Genomic DNA, 19,365 nt, shown 5'->3' with positions numbered 1-19,365 from the left:
ATGGGCAAGTAAGCGAGAGCCTGGCCATGAGCACCAGTCTTATGGGTTATGAGGTGTCTTGATGAACGCATGGAACACGAATTTCTGTTGGTGTATTACGAAGCGGGTGCGCATGCAACTACTGTACTTGATGAACTTTTGTAGAAACTCTTTGTAAGAGGTAGGGCTGAGATGTATATGCTTTCGACCATGGTGTTGCGTTGCCAGTAGTGAAGCGGTGAATACCAAACCAAATAAATGTCTATTAGTTAGGATCGCGTGTTGTGTAGCCCGGTGTGGGATGTCTATGTACAGTGTCTGTTGATCTGCCCGGATGACAGTTCTGATCTGATGATTCGGTTGGTTACGCCGGTCGTCGGTTGGGCAACTCCACCTCCACACAAAGAAGAGATCCGTGCAAACCTGGCGCCAACGAAGCGTTCACCCGTTGACGATTCTTGGCCGACGGGTGTTGAGGTCCCACAGAAATAGTAGTTAGTAGGTAACTACCTAGGTACCTACCTAGGGCAGCATGTAGTACATACATTAAGTACTTAAGTACATATCAAGTAGTCCTAGCGCCTGGAATGATTGGAGTACTTTTGAGGAGGATAGTCGAGATGCATTGTGACGGAAAGCTCCGCCCGCCGTTTGCCTGGAAGAATAGCGGTACCGGTGGTGAGTGATTTCTCTGGGCGAGATTGTGCGCCGGCTACATGCAAGATGATGTGAGAGGCCTCATTAGGGCCGAGTGTCCGGAGGTGGCTGCGAGCCGGCTGAAAGCTAATTTGCACCACGTCGAAACAGAGAACCACTCAATTGGATCGAGTGGTTTGAAAAAAACAGGTTGACATTGAGCAGTTTCGTCGATGGCGTGTACTCTCGGCTGCAGGTTGATTGCTCGTAGTTTGCTGCATGGAGTAACAGTGAACCAACCGACCCACGTCGTGCGAAGCCAAGCCTCGTGCCCCTGTCGTCGTCGACCAGGCGTTTCCTGCAGGAGAAGGACAGACTGACGTGAGTGACGATGTTTTTGGTGTCTGTCAGCATTCTGAGTGGGAAGCAGCTAGAATTGGCAGGAGCCACCATGGTAGAGGCAATCACGCACGTGCAAAAAAAAAAAAAAGGGAGAGAGAGAAAAAGCAGACACAGAAAACAATGAGACACCAATGCAATATTCTCAGGTCAAGACACACATTGTACAACGGCTGCATCTGAATCAAGTTTGAGGCATAATAAATGCAGGCTGACCCTAGTTCAGGGCAAAAAGTCAATCCATTATCGAGCTGCAATCAGCAGACTTCCGCACCGCCTTGTCCATGCCAATTCTTGGCCACCCGCATCAGCCTCGCATCTTCGCCCTCGTCATCCACTCGTTGTCGAGAACATGTTTAATATCTCACGCTACTCCGGACCCGCCGTCATTTTGGCTCCAAGCGCGCAACTTGGTCCACACTAGCCGACACCAGCGGTTCCTGTTCCTGGGGTCGTTTGGCCGTTTTTTTTGTGTTTTTTTCCGTCGCGGCCAGACTCTGTTCTGTCCTCTGCTTCCCTCCGACCCTCGCGGCTTCATCACTCTTGTTGGCGATCTGGCGACTGCTGCTCAGAACTGACGAACAACCCCGACACCTTGGCCACGCATGGAATACGTGCTCGGTTGACGTGTGTTTTTTTTTGTCTTGGCTAATCCGAGTGCCTTCGGCCAGCAGCCGTCCACCGGGACAATCGCGTCGTGACTGTTGCAGTGAAGTCGTGAGAGCCGGAACCCGCCGCCTCCAACAACCGTCATTGAGCCATCGTCTCTGTCTCGACGAGCCCATTTCGTCGTGGTGGATGGCCTTGGGCGTGCAGCCAACTCCAGACCATTTATTTCCGTGAACCGCTCGTCTCTTCTCCCGGTCTACTCGCCCCAACCGCCCAAGATGGCTTCAACCGGCGTCGACCGCCCTGCGCCGCCAAGCTACTCTGACCAGGAGAAAGCTGCTGTCCTTGGTTGTAAGCTGAATGACGGTTCCCATGCTGAGCCAGTGACTTCTCGCCGACTCTCTCTGTCTTCCGGTTCAAAGCACGACGCTACTCATCGCCAGCTCAAGTCCCGGCATATCCAACTCATCGGCATTGGTGGCACCATTGGCACCGCCCTTTATGTGCGTAAAGAATTGTACAATCCTTGATTCCATTGTTTTGTCTTGTTCGTCAAGTGCTCATGGCCGTGTCGTGCTGCCTGCAGGTTCAAATCGGCAAAGGCCTTTTAAATGGCGGCCCCGGCAGCTTGTTCATTGCCTTTAGTTTTTGGTGCACCTTTGTTCTCGCCATCACCTTGTGCATGGCCGAAATGGTGACTTACCTGCCCCTCTCGTCGCCCTTTATCCGGTTTGCTGGTCGCTATGTGGACGAGGCCTTTGGATTCGCCGCTGGCTGGAATTTCTTCGTCCTGGAGGCTGCCCTGGTACCGTTTGAGGTCGTAGCCTGCAATTTCATTCTTCACTTTTGGACCGAGGCCATACCCACAGCCGCCGTTATAGTCATTGTCATTGTACTGTATGCTCTGATTAACCTCCTGGCCGTCAAGTGGTACGGCGAGTCGGAGTTTTGGGCCGCCATCGGCAAGGTGGTGCTGATTGTAGGGCTCATCATCTTCACCTTTATTGTAATGGTTGGCGGTAATCCCAAAGGGGACCGCTTCGGATTCCGCTTCTGGAACGACCCTGGTGCTTTTGCTCCTCTTTACTACGAGGGTTCTCTGGGACAATGGCTAGGCTTCTTGCAGTGTTTGATCCAGGCTGCTTTTACCATTGCCGGCCCCGATTACGTTTCCATGGCTGCTGGCGAGGCCGAGAACCCGCGAAAGGTTATGCCTCGCGCCTACAATGCCGTCTTCTATCGACTGACGGCCTTTTTTGTCCTTGGGTCTCTATGCGTCGGCATCCTTGTCCCGTACAATGACAAGGAGCTGACGGCAGCCTTCAAGAACTCTGCCCCGGGAGCAGCCGGCTCGCCGTATGTCATTGCCATGAACCGTCTGGGCATCACTGTCCTACCTCACATCGTCAACGCCATGGTGCTGACAGCTGCCTTTTCTGCGGGCAACTCGTACGTCTACTGTGCGTCCCGTTCCTTGTACGGGCTGGCACTGGAAGGCAAGGCCCCCAAGTTCATGACGAGATGCACCAGGAAGGGCGTACCCATTTACTGCGTCTGCTTTGTGCTGTTGTTTGCCCTCCTTGCCTTCCTTCAGCTGTCGGAAAACGCAGCCGTGGTGCTGGACTGGCTTGTCTCGCTGGTCACGGCTTCGCAGCTCATCAATTTCAGCTGCGTATGCGTATCATACCTCTGCTTTTACCGCGCTCTCCAAGTCCAGGGGATAAGCCGCGACTCCCTGCCCTACAAGGCGTGGTTGATGCCCTACAGCGCGTACTATGCGCTCGTGGCCACTGTCATCATGGTGTTTGTGGGAGGATATCCAGTGTTTCTGCCTGGCCGATGGAGCGTTGCCGACTTTTTGTTCTCGTGAGTCTGATCCCTACCCACTGCTGGGAAGTTGCTGACCTTTATAGATACACCATGCTTGCTGTATTTCCTGCCCTCTACATTGGATACAAAGTCATCCACAAGACGAAAATTCTCCAACCGGAGGAAATTGATCTGGCCAAGGACCTGGACACCATTGAAGACTATGAGCGCAATTATATTCCTCAACCGCCAGCGTATGTTTGTCTCTGAGTATTGACGTGTCCCTTTGACTAACTCTGATAGGAACCGATTTGAAAAGATGCTAGACCTGTTGTTTGGATAGGTAGATACCGCACGGGATACATCTAATGAGACAATGTCTGCAGCCATGTTTGTGTGTCTGTTTGTGCCATTCGCACCATCATTCCTTCGTATACTAAAGCTGAAAATCGTAGTCGTAGCTAACCATGATATCCACCTTGCGGGTAACCACCTGGTTCCCAACTCGGCTGCGTACAATACAGAGATGATGCGAGAACGGCGGTGTCATATGCATGAGTGCCGTGGCTCCAAGTGTCAAGCATATTTTCGGATTCGTATCTTGCTACGCGGCTTCCCGGTTGCAACCGCCTTCTTGCCATTTGTGCCCCTTTTCGCTGGCAGGCCATGCATTTGCCGCAGCCACGCACTGGAAAAAAGTCAATATTACGTCCCCGCCGCGATGGGCTCGCTGCTGGAGATGAATACTTCGGCGAGGATACACTCGGTCACTAGCGTCCCGTGATACCGCCGCCATTCCTCGATGTCCCTTCAACGTCATGTCATGCGGCGAAGCTCCCTGGGTATTACACAACCGCTTCTCCACAAGGTTTGCCATGTAGCAGCGGCGTGACTAACACGGTCAAGAGGCTAGACATGTCCGATAGGGTTTACCACACCCCCCCAGGGCTGCTAGCTGAGATTTAAATGCCCGGTCGACCCTTCAGAAACAATTCTTCAATCCGTCATATACTGCCCGTCTCCCCCTTTTCACGGTCCCAATTCCAGAATGTCTCCCCCGCTGCGAACCCTCGGCCGAAACGGCCCGCCCGTGGCCCCAGTCGGCCTCGGCTTCGGGAGCCTCGGCGGATTCTACGGACCACCGGGGACCCGGGACGAGAAGCTGGCCCTCCTGGACCGCGCGTACGCCGCCGGCCTGCGCTTCTGGGACCTGTCCGACGTCTACGGCGACGCGGAAGACCTCGTGGGCGAGTGGCTGGCGCGGTCGGGCCGACGCGACGACGTCTTCCTCGGCACCAAGTTTTCGCTCCAGCGCGGCGCCGACGGGAGGCACACGTTCCGCTCTGACCCTGAGCACGTAAAGGCATCGTGCGACAAGAGCCTGGCCGCCCTGAGCGTCGCCACAATCGACCTCTACTACTGCCATGCCGTGGACGGGGTCACGCCTATTGAGCGGACTGTTGAGGCTATGGTTGAGCTGAAGAAGTATTTTGACCCCCCTTTCTAACTACCACATGAGAGGCGAGAATTTCTCACGTCTCACAAATTTCAATAGCCAGGGTAAGATTCGACACCTCGGGCTCTCGGGAGTCTCGGCCGCCACGCTGCGAAGAGCGCATGCCGTCCACCCGATTGCCGCTCTGCAGTGGGAGTACAGCCTATTCACGCTGGATATTGAATCGCCGGAAAATAATATCTTAACGACTTGCCGCGAGCTGGGCGTGGCCTTGGTTTCTTTTAGCCCTGTTGGGCGCGGTGTTCTCACGGGCCGGTTCCGGTCGCACCGGGACATTCCAGAGGGCGACCTGCGCCGCTTCTATCCCAAGTATGCGGAGGGCAACTTTGCCGAGATCCTGAAGCTGGTCGGGGGCGTGGAGGACGTGGCGAGGGATCGGGGGAGCACGCCGGCACAGGTGGCTCTTGCGTGGCTGCTGGCCCAGGGACCGGATATCATTGCCATCCCGGGCACCAAGTCGGCCTGTAGGATGGACGAGAACGCGGGCGCTGCGCTGCTCCGGCTGAGTGGTGAGGAGGTACGGGGGCTTCGGGACCTGGCGGAGCGAGTGGACATTAAAGGCGCTCGGTACCCGGCTGCGTAAGTGGTATTGGCTTTTCTGTTGCCTTGATCGCGTCGTGTGTTGACTGGTTGGATAGTGTTATGGCGACTCTGCACCAGGATACGCCTCCGTTGTAGGATTTGGGACAGACGCCTGGTGTATCTGTGCCGGGAATGTTAGACCGGTGTTTGATGGGGTTGGTGGTTGCTATAAAAGCCGGATATTGGATGTTGAGCAATTTCGTGGGTTAGAGTGCGCTTGTTAAAGGAGATGTGGACGGATATGCGTCAAGATGAACCGTAATATTGCTAGGATGGGTTGTTGATCTACTGATTTGTCTGCTGCTATATGCTCATGCGCAGAAGTGATAAGCCCCCCTATCAGTCGTGTTTCTCCATGAATCGGGTAAGGAAACCGTGAGCCAAAGCAAATAGCCCTATGCGACTCCGACAACGCTTGAAGAGATGGCGTGTATTGTGTCTGATAGGTCGATACGGGCGGTTTTTATTCTCTCATTCACTCAAGAGACAAGCTACCTGTAACATCAGTTGAAAGGATTAAACCGCTCATGAATACAACGGCAATCATTAGGTACATGCCCTTGGCTCCAATACACATGGCGAGCAACACTGATACTCTGCAAGTACACACAAAGTCACACTCGCGTACTTTGGACATAGTTCCCTGTGTTTTCATCTTGTATATTCCTAATCAGTCTCCCTTGGAAATTGCGGCTTGAGCCATGATTCGACAACCGTCAGCCTGCTACGCTCCCATCCCTCTTATCTGTATGCCTGCTACTAAAGCTCTCCCCATATTCCTCTTTCTCATAAATAGTCCCTTTGTTCTTCTGGAAAGTAGTCGGACCCATCTAGCGATGAAGATAGGCGACTCCTCCACCCCACGCCGTATTAAAATTCAACCACTCCCACCACGGCCTCGTCTGGGATATCGTGCAGGAAGATCCATTCACGCTCCGAGTTGTGGTACGCCTTATCCGGGATCCATATACCCAAACGCTCGGCAAGAGGTCGCAGCTCGCGGAACTCGACCTGACCATGAACCTTGGAAACGTCAATCTTGGTGACGGTAACGTGCTGTCGCCCCAGTTTCTCCTTGCGCCCCTCTGCAATGGAGAAGGCGACGTCTTCGTCATCATAAGCCGAAATAAATGGCGACTCGTAGTTGCTGCTCCAGTCCAGGTGGTTTTGGAGATTCCACCGAAGCTCTTCTGCTTGATTCCCGTACGTGGCACCGAGGTTGATGCCGGCTCTGCCCGCCGCCGATATCCCCTTGCCAGGGGTGGTCACTGCCTGGGAGTGTTCGTCCTCCACGCGGTAGAAGTACCTGTACCTGTACCCGTACTCGGCCATTCTGAAACCAAGAAAAAAAAAGTCGATGCACAGTGTTTTAAGCGCTCAGAAATAGGTTGTTGAGGAGTGTAGTGCGGGGGAGACGCTCGCGAAGATACCCCAGCTCGGGCGCTGATGGGTGCCTGTCAGCACGGATCAATAATCTATTCGCTCAACTACGTACAGGTTACACAATGCGGATATTGCATATGTAGATGATGTGTACGGCGATGCGTGGAGCCTCGCGCTCCTTGTATCCGGATTCCAGACCCGCTTACAATCCTCTCTGTAGCTTGACCACCAACAGGTATCGGGAACCGCTTCTTGGTATCGTCGAGCTCAAGTGGCTGTTATTGCGTGACAGTCGACTGATTCGCAGGCAGTAATATTCATGCTCGTCCTCAGGGGCATCATACCTCCAGTGCCGGCACACTATGGCCACCGTGGACACGAGATGGATCGCTTTGCCGCGGCCTTGCGAGGCAAGACGCAGAACTTCATGAGTACTGACCATGTTTGGACCAAGATGGTCGCTCACGGGCCGCATACAGTCTACCAAGGCGCCTGAATGCCGGACGGAGTCCACCCGGTCTGCAAGTTGGGTCGCTCGGGTTGATGCCGGCCTTGGAGTGGCGAGCGCGACCTGCGGCGCCGAGTCACGCTCCTATCCTGTTGCCATCCCACAGCCCCCATGCTATCGAGGTGGCAGCCAAGCCCTTGGTGCGCGAGTGAATAGAAAGGTGTTGGCAGCAGCATCATTCTCTTGTCGGGCGGTGAAGATGCCAGGTGCCATCTACCTTGGGCACGACTTGCGGCGCAAGGGACGAGTTGACGCCATCATCTGGCAAGCTGGCCGCGGGCACAATACCACGTAGAGGGCGGTTATCCTCGTGGAACACTGCTATAATGGCCTGGGAACTGTCCAAGCGGCGTATTCGGGCTCGGCTCCTAGGTTCAGAGCAGGGACAATGGCGGTCACGTCCCCCTGGCCCAAGTCATTCAGGCGGAGGCACAGTCCCGGGTGCTTGATGCCGACCGCCCGGGCGAGGCCCCATAGCGGCGCGGCGCCGAGTCGCGGTGACCGCATTCCGGGAGACCCACACAACCGGCGGTGCTAAACGTGCGGCCACAGCAAGGCCAGTGTCTTTGCAGCAAAGTACCTTGTCTGGTGCAACATGTGCGCATTGCAAAGCCATAGGCAGTGCAGGCCCGCTACCTCGGTAGCTTCCTCAAGCCGGCCAGCGTGCAGGGCTTTTATGCCATCGCGAGACAGGGCGGTTTCGATCTCGGAAGCCCACGGCGCCCCACCTGCTTTTTACGGTGAGCGGCGCAAGAACGTCCCTCTCCCGACGGCTTTACAGGGCACTGCCGGCTTGATTGTATCGAATATTGCACCGTGTTCTATATTATCATAGCCTTACATTACAAAAACTACAAAAACAACAGAATACGACAGATCCGGCTCTTCTAATCCTTGTATTAAACGAAGAACGATTCCAGATAGCCTCTGATGCAACACGATCCGTCCGAAATCGATATTCCAACCTTCTGTCATCGCTAACACGATGACGCCTAAGCTAGAGTGTCGCCACTTGAGCTACGACGCGTTTATCCCGGTCGGCTCGGGAGGGGTGACGGCCAAGTGAACCAGACGAGGATTCAGTCGACTTACACCCACAAACCACCTGCCAAGTGCGGGTTCCCGGGGGATCGAGGGACTGGCCTATGTATTCATGAAGCGAGGTTAGGCCGTCAGTGTCACCCTCCAGAGTTCGAAATGACCCTCGCGAGGGCTACTCGCGCATATAGTCTTATACCATCGACACGGGGGTAAAGCTCGGAAAGCCTGTTCCCTGTGCGCAAACGAAAATACTCTGGGTTTCGTCACCACAGACAGGCTCGACGGGTTCTGCCCCAAATGCGCTGGCTAGCAAAGGAGAGGCCAAAAGGAAAGCGAGGATGCAGCGTGAGAGGAGCCAGGTCTTTGCTCTAGAACTGCAAGTGTCGACCTGAGCGATGCTGGGAAATGGGAATGCCCCTAGCTGTCGTCCTTGACAAAAAAAATGCTTATTCGAAACAATGAGAATCTAGTAAAGAAAATAGACGGGCAACCAATCTGCGTTATATACAACTAGTCCCTGTGAAATATCCACGAACGCCGCAAACCACACGCGAATACCACCAGGTTTTTCGACATACACCCTAGATGACACCTGGCTAGTCGGTTGAAAGCTGAAGTGGTTTAACCCCCCCGTACCCAGCACATGTTCCTCGAGTCTTGTCGATTGCAGCCGGAGCCGCTTGTAAGATTGACCCCATTAAGCAGGTCGTCCTCGAGAAACAACGCTCTTCCTTCACAGCAAGCATGCGTGCATTTACAACAGCATAGTGCCATGTCACTGTCCATTCTACTACCCAACGTCAATAAGGGTGGAGGCACACTGACATGTGATTGTCATACACGGCCACACCTTTATGCCTGGCAATCATTGTTACACACAACGAGGTTACTCCTAACTGTAAACGCAGCAAAACCAAAAGCTACAACACGCAATGAGGCCCGGCTACATGTAAAGCCAGAAACGCCCTATAGTGTTCAGCTACACCGGCCAGCGGACCGACTCTTCATCCGGTGGTGTCCCATCAGGGCCAAATACCCCAGCAAGCACTGGAATGAGGCACATGACGCTCTGATGTTGGCTTCGCGTATACACAATCCTGCTTGGCCATCCAAGTACTACTGCCACGGAGGACAACAACACAGGACATGCGGGTATGCCCTCCATCAGACTCACAAGCTCCGTCCCAGCAAGTGTGCGCGACGTAGCGAGACAGGAGAGGCTGTGCTGAGATCTATGATATCACTCGGATGTCCGAGTCCCCGGGGGCAATTTCGTCATCATCTTCGCACCACAATCCGGGCGATCAAATAATCCATTGTCATGTGAAAACCGTGCTTGCTTGGCGTCTCGGCCTGTTTGCACAGCGCGTAAACTTGATTGATTCGCTCTGAGAACAAGCCCAGACTCAAGCAGTGCAATATCCTGGGAAAGAAGTAATTGTTTTTAAACGAGTTGAGCAAGTTCTGCCGCTTGCGAAATGTCCGAGACGAGCTGGTCTTGTTGTAACCGCGCTCATTGCTCGCTCGACATAGTTCCGCAGAGATGGGTATTCACAGTGATGTCTTGTTCAAGTCTCCTGTAATTCAACTACTTATGTATTCGCTAGCTATGTAATTATTTTTGAAGCAGCCACGCCTCTGACTGCGATTTGGTCCGCAGACGTGGCCAAAAGATCCATGTACTCGTATTTGCTTCAAAATGCAACCAAAAAAAGGGGTATAGTATAACCCATGCTGTTGCTGCGTCAGATATCCGTCCTCAACATGTCCTGTAAAAAGGTATCCATCTAAAATATCCTGCAGGGGATAAAACATGCTTCCATGGGGCGGGAGTGCTCGCCTTCGTCCCAAACAAGCTCGCTTTTCGCATAGGCGGCGACCTGTCCAAGGCTCAATTCAACACGCCATGCTGGCCCCCTCGTCCAAGTCAATCCATTTCATAGCCGCCGCGCTGTTGAAGCAGTCTCTCATTCACTCATATGCTCATTCAAGTTGCGAGTCTAAACGACAGTGTACGCGGTAGCTCGGAGTGCGGTCCTCGACCCATCCCCCAGAGCTAGAGCCTAGTAGTGTGCCACTCAGATGCCCTTGGCGAAGGCGGGAGACAATTCCCACCTATACAAAGTATTCGTACACCCAATAAACTCTGCGGGCCTCTCAGAAAATAGGCATGTACGCCTGGTTGACGTAGTCAATGTTGTCGTCAAACGACTCGATCCTCTCGCCACACGTGCCAAAGAGCCTGTCCCACACGCGCGTCTGCTTGCCGTAGTTTTGGCTCTTTCTCCAGCCCTTGCGGTGATGCAAATCGTGGTCCTCGACACAGAGCTCCATGTTTAGCGCGGTCAGGAGCCAGCTCAAGGTAGACGGAGCAGCGAGATGGACGCGGATGCCGCTGTGGCCCCAGACTTCGGTATACACGATGTACTGCTGACACATCCACCAGTTATAAAAGCCCAGCGGCATGCCCAGCGACCAGAAGGTGGCATAGGTCAGGAACGGGACAACAACCATGTCGAAGAATTCCTGTTCTTCGTCGGCGTACGCGGATAACAGCGGGTTAGGGTGCTTGGTCAGGTGGTGGGTGCGGTGAAACTTCCACAGAAAGGGCACGTCGTGCATGGCGCGGTGATAGACGTAGAACCAGAAGTCGAGAATGATGCCGTAGAGGCCCGTCTGGAAGTACAGCTTGGCCCACCACTGCCAGTCGCTCATGACGTCGAGCGGCGCCTGGGTAGGGGTGTAGCTGAACCAGACCATCATGGCGAGGCGCGCACCGATGGTCTTGTATATAGACCAGACGACTTTTCCGGCGCCATGGTCGGGGACGCCATCGCGGTCGTGGGCGTCACCGTCGAGGAAGCCGTGCTTGTGGCCGAGACGACGCAGGACGTGGACTTCCTTGACGATGATGGCGTTGAAGAGAATCATGTAGAAGTGGAAGGCGGCGTGCTTGCTGATATTCCAGCCCGTCAACGACACAAATGCCTGGTGCAGGACCAAGGGCATCAAGCCGTAGAACAGGATCCAGATATGTTGCGAGACTTGTCCCAGGTGTGGCACTTTATCGGACTTTGGGTGCTTGGGAACGGGTTGGTCCAGCGCAACGGGATGGACGCCGAAGAAGTCGATGGTCTTTTGGTACATGTTCCATGTGCTGCGGTCGTTGAGGCGCCATGTAGACTTCATCGAGTCTTTGTGGCGAACTGTTGTCGAAGCCGCAGCCGGCTGGGTCTGCGTTGCTGTCATGGCTGCAGCGGCTTCGGGAGTTGCGTATGTCTATGTGGGTTGTGCTGTAACTCGAGTCTTTTGAGGCTTTGATTACTTGAGGAAGTACAAGTCTAAACAAGAAGGGGGAGAATCCGCCAGGGCAATAAAAGTGCAAATATGAAATAGTCAAGAGATATCGTGTGGGAAGGGGGGGTTGTTGTATTTGACCCCAGACTTTATACCAACCCGTGGCAAGTCTTTGTTTTCTGGAGCCACGTTGTGCGAAGCTACCAGTTGACGCACATGCGCATGTGCAATTGTACCTGTCTGTGCATACTATACTACCACGGATTCTGACATGTGGTTCGCGATGGGGATGGACACGGACGAGGCTGTTCCCCCGGTAGCCCGTCACAACCGTCATGGGAACGGGGAGCCCCCAGTTTGGTCAGGTTTCGTCATGGCTTCCCCCACAATGCCACGACTAGTCAGGACATCGAAGCTTGTGAAAAGGGTTGAGGACCCAGTTTCGAGTCAATCGCGTTGTGACACTGACGATTTAGTCTTTTGTTGCGACTCGTTGATTCTCCCCGCCCCCACAGCCTCCAGATTTGCCTCCCTTCCTGTCCGCCCTAACCCAGTTGGGACGTCTTGCTTTTGCCACAACCCGGGGCGTTGAAAACTTGAATCCAGATGAGACTAGTTTGCAGCTGAGAAGCCCGAACAAGCGCGGAGTGTCAATGTCCAAGGGCAGCGCCACGCACGTGCTTGGTGCTCCAGCCCAGGGCCGGCACTGGAACGGACACACGGTCCAAAGATTCGGCGGCTCAAGCAGGTCAACAAGTGGTGAGTGAGTCTGTGACCTTCTCTCACAGCGGCTAGCCGAGGTCAACGGCCCACCGGACTGGCTCGATCGCATCTTGCTCAACTGTATATAGAGCCCGTGGTGTTTTGGGCTTTTGAAGACATCTCTATCTCGTACAATTCTTGTCAACTCTTCCACTTGGGCGGCATCAATTGTCAATAGAGACTGCGGCGTTTGACATCGCAGCTCCACCGCCGAGGACTCGTTGCGTTTGGACACGGCCGTCGTCCCAATCCACCTACACACCTCACATCACCTCGCGTCTCGCAACTCTCACCATGTCGCTGGTAAAACTGTCAGAATCCGCGCCCGTCAGGGGCCTGCAGTCGCTCAGCGCCGTAATTCAATCGCCCTATTTCTCCGGGCCTCTCCTCGCCGCGCTGCTCTATGCGCCCGACCACCTCAAGCAGCAGGTCCTGCAGCACCTCCCGCCCAACTTCAACATTGACGTTGCCAAAAATGTGCTCCAGGTCCTGCTGGGCCTGGGAGTCCTGAAAACCATCAACCAGGGCCTCAGCTCCATGGCCGCCAACAGCTGGCGCGTAACGGCGGCCAAGGGCTGGGACTGGCCCAGTGAAATCGCCGTCGTGACGGGCGGCTGTAGCGGAATCGGATATTGCATCGTCAAGCGCCTGGTAGCCCGTAGAGTCAAGGTCGCCATCCTGGATGTCCAAGACCCACCAAAGGACTTTGCCGCCGACCCTCTCGTCCGCTACTACAAGTGTGATATCACGTCTCCCGACTCCGTGGCCAAGGCCGCCGACGCCATCCGGAAGGACCTGGGCCACCCGTCCATCCTGGTCAACAACGCCGGCATCACGAGGCCCCTGCCCATCCTCGAGATGCCCCAGGACTTTTTGCACAAGATCTTTGACGTCAACTGCCTGTCGCACTGGACCCTGGTGCAGCAGTTCCTCCCGCACATGATCAAGGTGAACAAGGGCCACATCATGACCGTGGCCAGCATGGCCTCCTTCATCGCCCTGCCCAAGGGCGCCGACTACTCGGCCACCAAGGCCGCTGCCCTGTCCTTCCACGAGTCGCTGGCCATTGAGCTGAAGCACGTCTACAAGGCGGACAGCGTCTTGACCTCGGTTGCCCACCCCAACTTTGTGCGGACGCCCCTGGTGCAGGACTTTGGCCACCATCTCGAGGAGGGCGGCATCCGCATGCTCACCCCCGACGGCGTCGCCGGCGTCATCACCGACCAGATCTTCAGGAAGCGAGGTGCTCAGCTCATTATCCCGGACAAGCAGTCTTCTCTTACCGGCATCCGCGGCTGGCCCACCTGGCTCAAGGTCATTCTGCTCGACCAGCTCGGCTCCAGCTCCAGCAAGGTCGGGTCTTGAAGGCAAATGAGACGCCCATTCGTCGCCTAGATGTCAATGGGATGAGGGGAAGACGTGCGGCGGTGGATTTGTATGTACTTTTGAAATTACCTAGTTGGAATTTGGGATACCTGATACCCAGGATGGAACTGATGGACGACGAATGATTGGTGCAACGGAGAAGCACATGGCACAAGACTAGTAGGCTAGTTTCGAAATAGATTTCTCGCAACGTTGTCAATGACACCAGTTCCGGCATGTGAAGCGGGCTCATGCATTTCTGTAGCCAATACCATTCGAGCTTCGTCCGAAACAGGCAATTACCCAGACATGTCTAGTCCGTTCAAGACGAACAGTTCCTCCGATGCGCCGTCCGTTTATCGTATTGAGATGTCGATTCTAATATTGCCTGTCGCTGTTGGGCCTTTCTGGCATGGTGTGACAGAATTGTGCAAGAGTTTTGTGACCGGAACTCGGAACGGCCAAGAAGAAATTTTCATTGTCTCCTGCTAGGCTTGAATGTGACAGCGATCTCTCCAGGGAGTGGTCTGGGCTCTGGATAGCATCGATAATGGCAGAGCCATATGAGAGTAAATGCACTAGCTTGTCGGCATGCTTGGAAACTTGCGCATGTCTCTGCGACATGTATGGTCAAATACGCAAGTCTGTAGGCGCTAAAAGTCCAATATTCTACTTGGCCACCGAGGAAAGGCGAAAACTGTTGCACCGAGTGCGCATTCAGCTCATCGATGGCCCATGGCGGGTGGTGAAATCGTTCTTCGGAGGTGCCCAGGCATCGTAGTCTGTAAGCGGCCACTATGTCACTTCTCTTTTGCCATCAGCCTTTGCTCGACTCAGTTTGCTCTGTCCCTGATCACGGGACCAGCTATATACAGTAGCAGCACCGGCAAAATGGGGATATCCCAACTGCCTGCGGCATCATAGAGAAACGGACTATTAAGAAAGGACAGCTGTCTTATCGATTTTTGGTGCAATGCCGCGTGAAAACGGCCGCCCCCCCAAAATTCATTCTCGTTCCTCGCTCACCTCTAAGCTTTTGTTTTCCTTTCCCCAGCGAAGCTCTGCGAGAACGTCACAATGCGTAGCTGCTAATCGGTAACTGATTCCCGTCACGGGATGCAGGCTTGTAGAGAACTCGGGCCATCGAACCAGATGAAGGAACATATAGGCATGGCCTCGGGGAAATATTTCCGTTTCCCAGCCGTTGGAACGCACAGCCAACGGTAGGGAGTGCTCTGCCGAGAGGTTTACACCAACGATGAAAGAAGAGAGATATTTTACCGTCTAGGCTCTTGTAAAGAATGTGAGATGACTTTGTTTACCCGTATTTGGGGAGGGGGTTAGGCGGTACCTCGATCAGGCATGAGGGGCATCACGAGCATGAAGGCAAGATGCATCGACATGTAGGAAGACTGGATGGTAAAGTGGTGGCCTGAATTGAGGATAGCACCAATGGGTCGAGATCTTGCTTGGATCTCGGCAGCTGCACGCCAAGTGGCATGTTCCAACTGCCAAGTGTCGACGGTGCACGTGGTTAGTACCAGACAGGCACCAGAGAACATTAAAGAGACCAAGGGCTCATGCCAGGCTTAATCAGTGTTAGTTCAGGGCGACATTGGACAAGAAAACATCCATCATTTCAATCATTGATGTGTTTAAAGTTGACTTTATTTCGTACATGCTTATGTATTTAACATCTCCAGCAACCCCATCGCATGTTACAATTTGCCTTTCTTTCCCCCTTCCTTCAGCATAGCTCTTTATTCAATGCTTTGCGGTTTGGGAAAGTATGAAAAATTATGACCGAGGCTCTATTTGTTTCAGAATGCTTTTTCTCCGTCCTATACCTCATTTCTGTGCCTCTTCACTTGGTCAAGAATCACATTGTGACAAGGGTTCAATACAGAAGGCTTGGAGCAAAAGGGCTCAATTCGATAATAATCTCGAAGGGTCTCTAAGGTCTTGAGTTGCTTAGAGGGAGAAGAGGAAAGGTAACCGCCTTGTATACATAAAAGGAACGCCCGGGCCTAGGGCTCTTGCCCGGGCACGTGTTCAAGCTGTGTAACCAACAAGTCCCGTATCGGTGAGGCCCCTTTGTTGGGCTTCACGATGTATTGGGTCTTTTCCGTGTAACACACATCTTGTGGCAAGGGCTTGTGTGAGGGGCTTGGAACAAGTTCATATTCAGCTAATAATTCGCTTTAATATCAAAGGTCGTTGTATTTCTTTGAGGCCGGGGGGGGGGTGGCCCCTAATCGAGCCTAGAGATAGGGTTGGATCGGGTTCGTCACCAGCACGGCGTGGCAGTTGCTGGCCTTGTAGCTGATCTCGGAGTTGCTTAAGATCAGACTGGGTTGCGATAAAGTTTGTAACAGCAAGCGAGCCTAGAAACTTGGGCCTCAAGCTAGGTCCCGAGCCCTTGTGTAACTATCGTCGGGTTCAAGGTTCGGCCCGTGCCTTTCTGGCAACATGATTTCCGTGTAACACCCAGAAACGTACAACCAACTACGGAGACGCGCTCCATAGTCAAAGATATTCATTCATCTCCTGTCGGGCCTGCTCTTGTCTGAGGTGAAACTCTCCTCGCTGCCGCCGTGTCAGTCAACTTCTTAATGAGCACATCGCGGAGGAAAGTGGTAAATCGATGGTGGAAATGGGCAGCAGCAATGTGAGGGTTATCTCGCAGGTTGGACGCCGCAATGTTGATCTCTAGGTAGACATTGGCCAGGACTCGGCAATGGTAGTGCAGCGGTGCTTCTGTGCTATCGTGTGCTCCTTGAGTCTCATCCGCTGCAGGGTACAGGCGTTCTCCCGTCGTCCAATTGGGTCTAGTACATATGTACTTAAGTATGCCGTGTCTTCGTAGACCACTGCCCTCTCAACCTGTTGGAAGAGGGCTCTCTGGGCCTCTTGTTGTGTGAGGTACCACGAGAGAGGTCTATGAGCAAAGTCACAAGAGCTCGAGGGTGCAAATGACAAGCATGTATTGCAGCAGAGCTAATAAGAGAGAGACTTTTCTGTGCGTCAAGGAGGAAAAGGGTAGCTAAAGTGTGCAGGCGTAGCAGTAATGTCATAGTGCCTCGCGCGTGACTGTAGGTGCCAACATTTTGTACCCCCATTTGATGTGTTGATGGTAAGGTACGGAAGGTGAATCCCTTGTTTTAGGGTTAGGGTTGTATTCATTGCGTATTGCGCGGTGCCGATAGTGTGAACGGTGACCGGTAGCATCCTGCTATTTTGGAGGTGTCTGAGTGAGGAAAAAGGCAGACATGGTTTGTATGGGGATTGGGCGGGCATTTATACTTGAAATTTGTATCAATTTCCTCCCCGCGGCCAACAGGTCAAGTAGATTTGGCCCTGCTGGCCATGCACGGTTTGCTTCAACTCCGCTTCAATACCAGTTCAGAATTGTGTCAAGTGATTTACATTCAAGTGGTCCATTCGTCCCGTCACATGGCAAAGTGACTCACTCCCAGACTATTCTCAGGACTGTTTGCCAATTCTTGTGCTCGTTTGCGAGGGCAGTGAACCTGCCCCACGAATCAACTACACATGTGCAAACAATAAGACGGCATCTTCTAAGTTCGTAGGCATCAATTTATACTGCCAAAGTAAAAGATTTCTCATCTCCACCCCCTCATGCAGCGTTCCCCAATATGGGCTGGAGCCAAGATGCCGTAATTCCTGAACGGAACATATATCCAGTCGCAATCCATGACTTGAGGACGTGTCTGCGGATCAATATATACTGACACACAAACCGCTGAAAGGGAGACCGAGAACAGGGACGCCGAGCAGGCAGTAGCACAACTGGACTTGCAGGTCATTTCAGAGGGAAATCTCAACAAACATGATGGTCTTGCCTGCATCTCTTCTCTTCCCGTCGCTTTCATCCTTTCATGTCCTGTCTCGCCCAACAATGCATCTACATCGCCGACTTCCGCGCTGCCGAAACAAACATGACGGGCGCCGCAAACTACGTGACGTCTTGCGAGTTCCGCAAACGACCACTCAACCGCCACAAGTCCGGACCAATGCAAACCGGCATCGATTTCCAAAAATACCCAACATGGCAACATTCTCATGCCATCAAAAAGCCACAACGCAGCCCTACCCGTGATTCCCGCCGCCCCAACCGGAGATCCCGATGCGCCGATGGCCCGTCCGCAACCCGGCAATCCATCTCCCTCATGATCGACATGGCCATTGGAAATAATGAATTGACCACAAACTAGTCGCACTAGTCGCAAGCACGCACGTGCGCCCCCAATGAGCCATACTCACACATGTGAAAGTCGTCCAAAGGCCTCAACCACGACAATTCCGTCACACATCCCCCTGGGCAATTTCATCCCAGCACCGGCTCGGCATCCGTCCGGGCAGTAGCACAGCCAAAACCCAAGCATTTCGCCAAACCGCAGTCCGCGGATCCAACTACAGAACAAAAGCATAACCCACACCTTGACATCTTCCGCCAGGTACGCAGGGTCCTCCACCCTCGTCAACGGCCGCAATAAATATCCACGACACCCACACCGTCCTCAGCCCTCATCCCAACAACGACACGGATTCCAAAATGGCCGCCCTCCTCCCCCTCGACCTCTCCCAAAACCTCTCCCTCTTCACGGTTCCATCTCCCCGTCCTCGCTCTCGCAAACCAATCAACCCCCAAGCTAACAAGCCCCAGGTCCCCGCGGCATTCGGCCTCGCCCTCATCCCGCACCTCTACGCCGTAGGATCAGCCGGCTTCACCATCTACGACAATTCCTACCCACGCGCCTACCGCGACACCCTGATAAAAGACACGTCCATTGACAAAGTCGTACGTTACGTCGCTAGCAAACACCCCCAAGCAAAACCCACCGACTGACTTACAACCCGCCAGCGCAAGCAGCGCATCCTCCGCGCAGAGGCGTGCTCCCTCAACGGCCTCGAGACCATTGGCCTGTACGCCGCGTCCGTCATTGTCGGCAACTACGCCCAGCTCGGTACTTCTACCCTAAACAGCCTGTCCATCGGGTATCTCGTGTCTCGGTGCGCCTACACCCTTTCCTACGTCTTCATCCGGAACCGGAGACTGTCGTGGCTGAGGACGGCCATCTGGCAGGTTACCGCTGCGTACATTGTCATGTTTTGGGTTAAGGCGGGATATAAGCTGCTATAGGGGCCTGCCATGGCCAAAAAAATAAAGTAAAAAATAGAAAGAAAGACGCGGACGCCTTCCCAGGACTACAATTACCAATGGCGCGGGTGCCCATGTGCAGCCAGTCAAATGTAACAATACAGACAAAAACACTTGACGCAGCCTTGCTAGTACAAAAGTAACATTTAGCTCCATGTATTGCTTCTCATTCGCTAGATGAGGATTTAACAAAGATATAATCATTTTGAATCGTCGTATCATCCCTGGTTCTGCAGCCCTTCAGATATCCCAAGTCCACCCCTGAAACTATGTACTTGCATTGTTTTATACTGATTT

The 19,365-nt window shown here is 53.6% G+C and overlaps 6 protein-coding genes across 6 annotated transcripts; 4 read left to right on the top strand and 2 right to left on the bottom strand.

Annotated features, from left to right (window-relative positions):
• Positions 1–1,901: 1,901 nt before the first annotated feature.
• MAA_06092 (amino acid permease) lies at positions 1,902–3,775 on the top strand (the record flags this gene model as incomplete). The annotated part of the gene is made up of 4 exons (XM_007824090.1): positions 1,902–2,126; positions 2,210–3,489; positions 3,537–3,686; positions 3,736–3,775. 4 exons carry the CDS (start codon positions 1,902–1,904, stop codon positions 3,773–3,775), a joined length of 1,695 nt encoding a protein of 564 aa, XP_007822281.1.
• Positions 3,776–4,480: 705 nt separating this feature from the next.
• MAA_06093 (aldo/keto reductase) lies at positions 4,481–5,626 on the top strand (the record flags this gene model as incomplete). Its single annotated transcript, XM_007824091.2, has 3 exons — positions 4,481–4,917; positions 4,988–5,527; positions 5,587–5,626. 3 exons carry the CDS (start codon positions 4,481–4,483, stop codon positions 5,624–5,626), a joined length of 1,017 nt encoding a protein of 338 aa, XP_007822282.2.
• Positions 5,627–6,400: 774 nt separating this feature from the next.
• Positions 6,401–6,862, bottom strand: MAA_06094 (uncharacterized protein; the record flags this gene model as incomplete). The annotated part of the gene is made up of 1 exon (XM_007824092.1): positions 6,401–6,862. One exon carries the CDS (start codon positions 6,860–6,862, stop codon positions 6,401–6,403), a length of 462 nt encoding a protein of 153 aa, XP_007822283.1.
• Positions 6,863–10,619: 3,757 nt separating this feature from the next.
• MAA_06095 (fatty acid hydroxylase superfamily protein) lies at positions 10,620–11,711 on the bottom strand (the record flags this gene model as incomplete). Its single annotated transcript, XM_007824093.1, has 1 exon — positions 10,620–11,711. One exon carries the CDS (start codon positions 11,709–11,711, stop codon positions 10,620–10,622), a length of 1,092 nt encoding a protein of 363 aa, XP_007822284.1.
• A 1,104-nt stretch (positions 11,712–12,815) lies between these two features.
• Positions 12,816–13,886, top strand: MAA_06096 (dehydrogenase/reductase SDR family member 8; the record flags this gene model as incomplete). Its single annotated transcript, XM_007824094.1, has 1 exon — positions 12,816–13,886. One exon carries the CDS (start codon positions 12,816–12,818, stop codon positions 13,884–13,886), a length of 1,071 nt encoding a protein of 356 aa, XP_007822285.1.
• A 4,576-nt stretch (positions 13,887–18,462) lies between these two features.
• MAA_06097 (Membrane associated eicosanoid/glutathione metabolism-like domain protein) lies at positions 18,463–19,050 on the top strand (the record flags this gene model as incomplete). The annotated part of the gene is made up of 2 exons (XM_007824095.1): positions 18,463–18,708; positions 18,772–19,050. The coding sequence occupies 2 exons, from the start codon at positions 18,463–18,465 to the stop codon at positions 19,048–19,050; spliced, it is 525 nt and encodes a 174-aa protein (XP_007822286.1).
• Between the last annotated feature and the right edge of the window lie 315 nt (positions 19,051–19,365).

Source organism: Metarhizium robertsii (genome assembly GCF_000187425.2).
Source record: "Metarhizium robertsii ARSEF 23 chromosome Unknown MAA_Scf_2, whole genome shotgun sequence".
Taxonomy (NCBI): Eukaryota; Fungi; Ascomycota; class Sordariomycetes; order Hypocreales; family Clavicipitaceae; genus Metarhizium; species Metarhizium robertsii.
The sequence above is the reverse complement of the archived record's forward strand: the minus strand, read 5'-3'. Positions and strand labels throughout refer to the sequence as shown.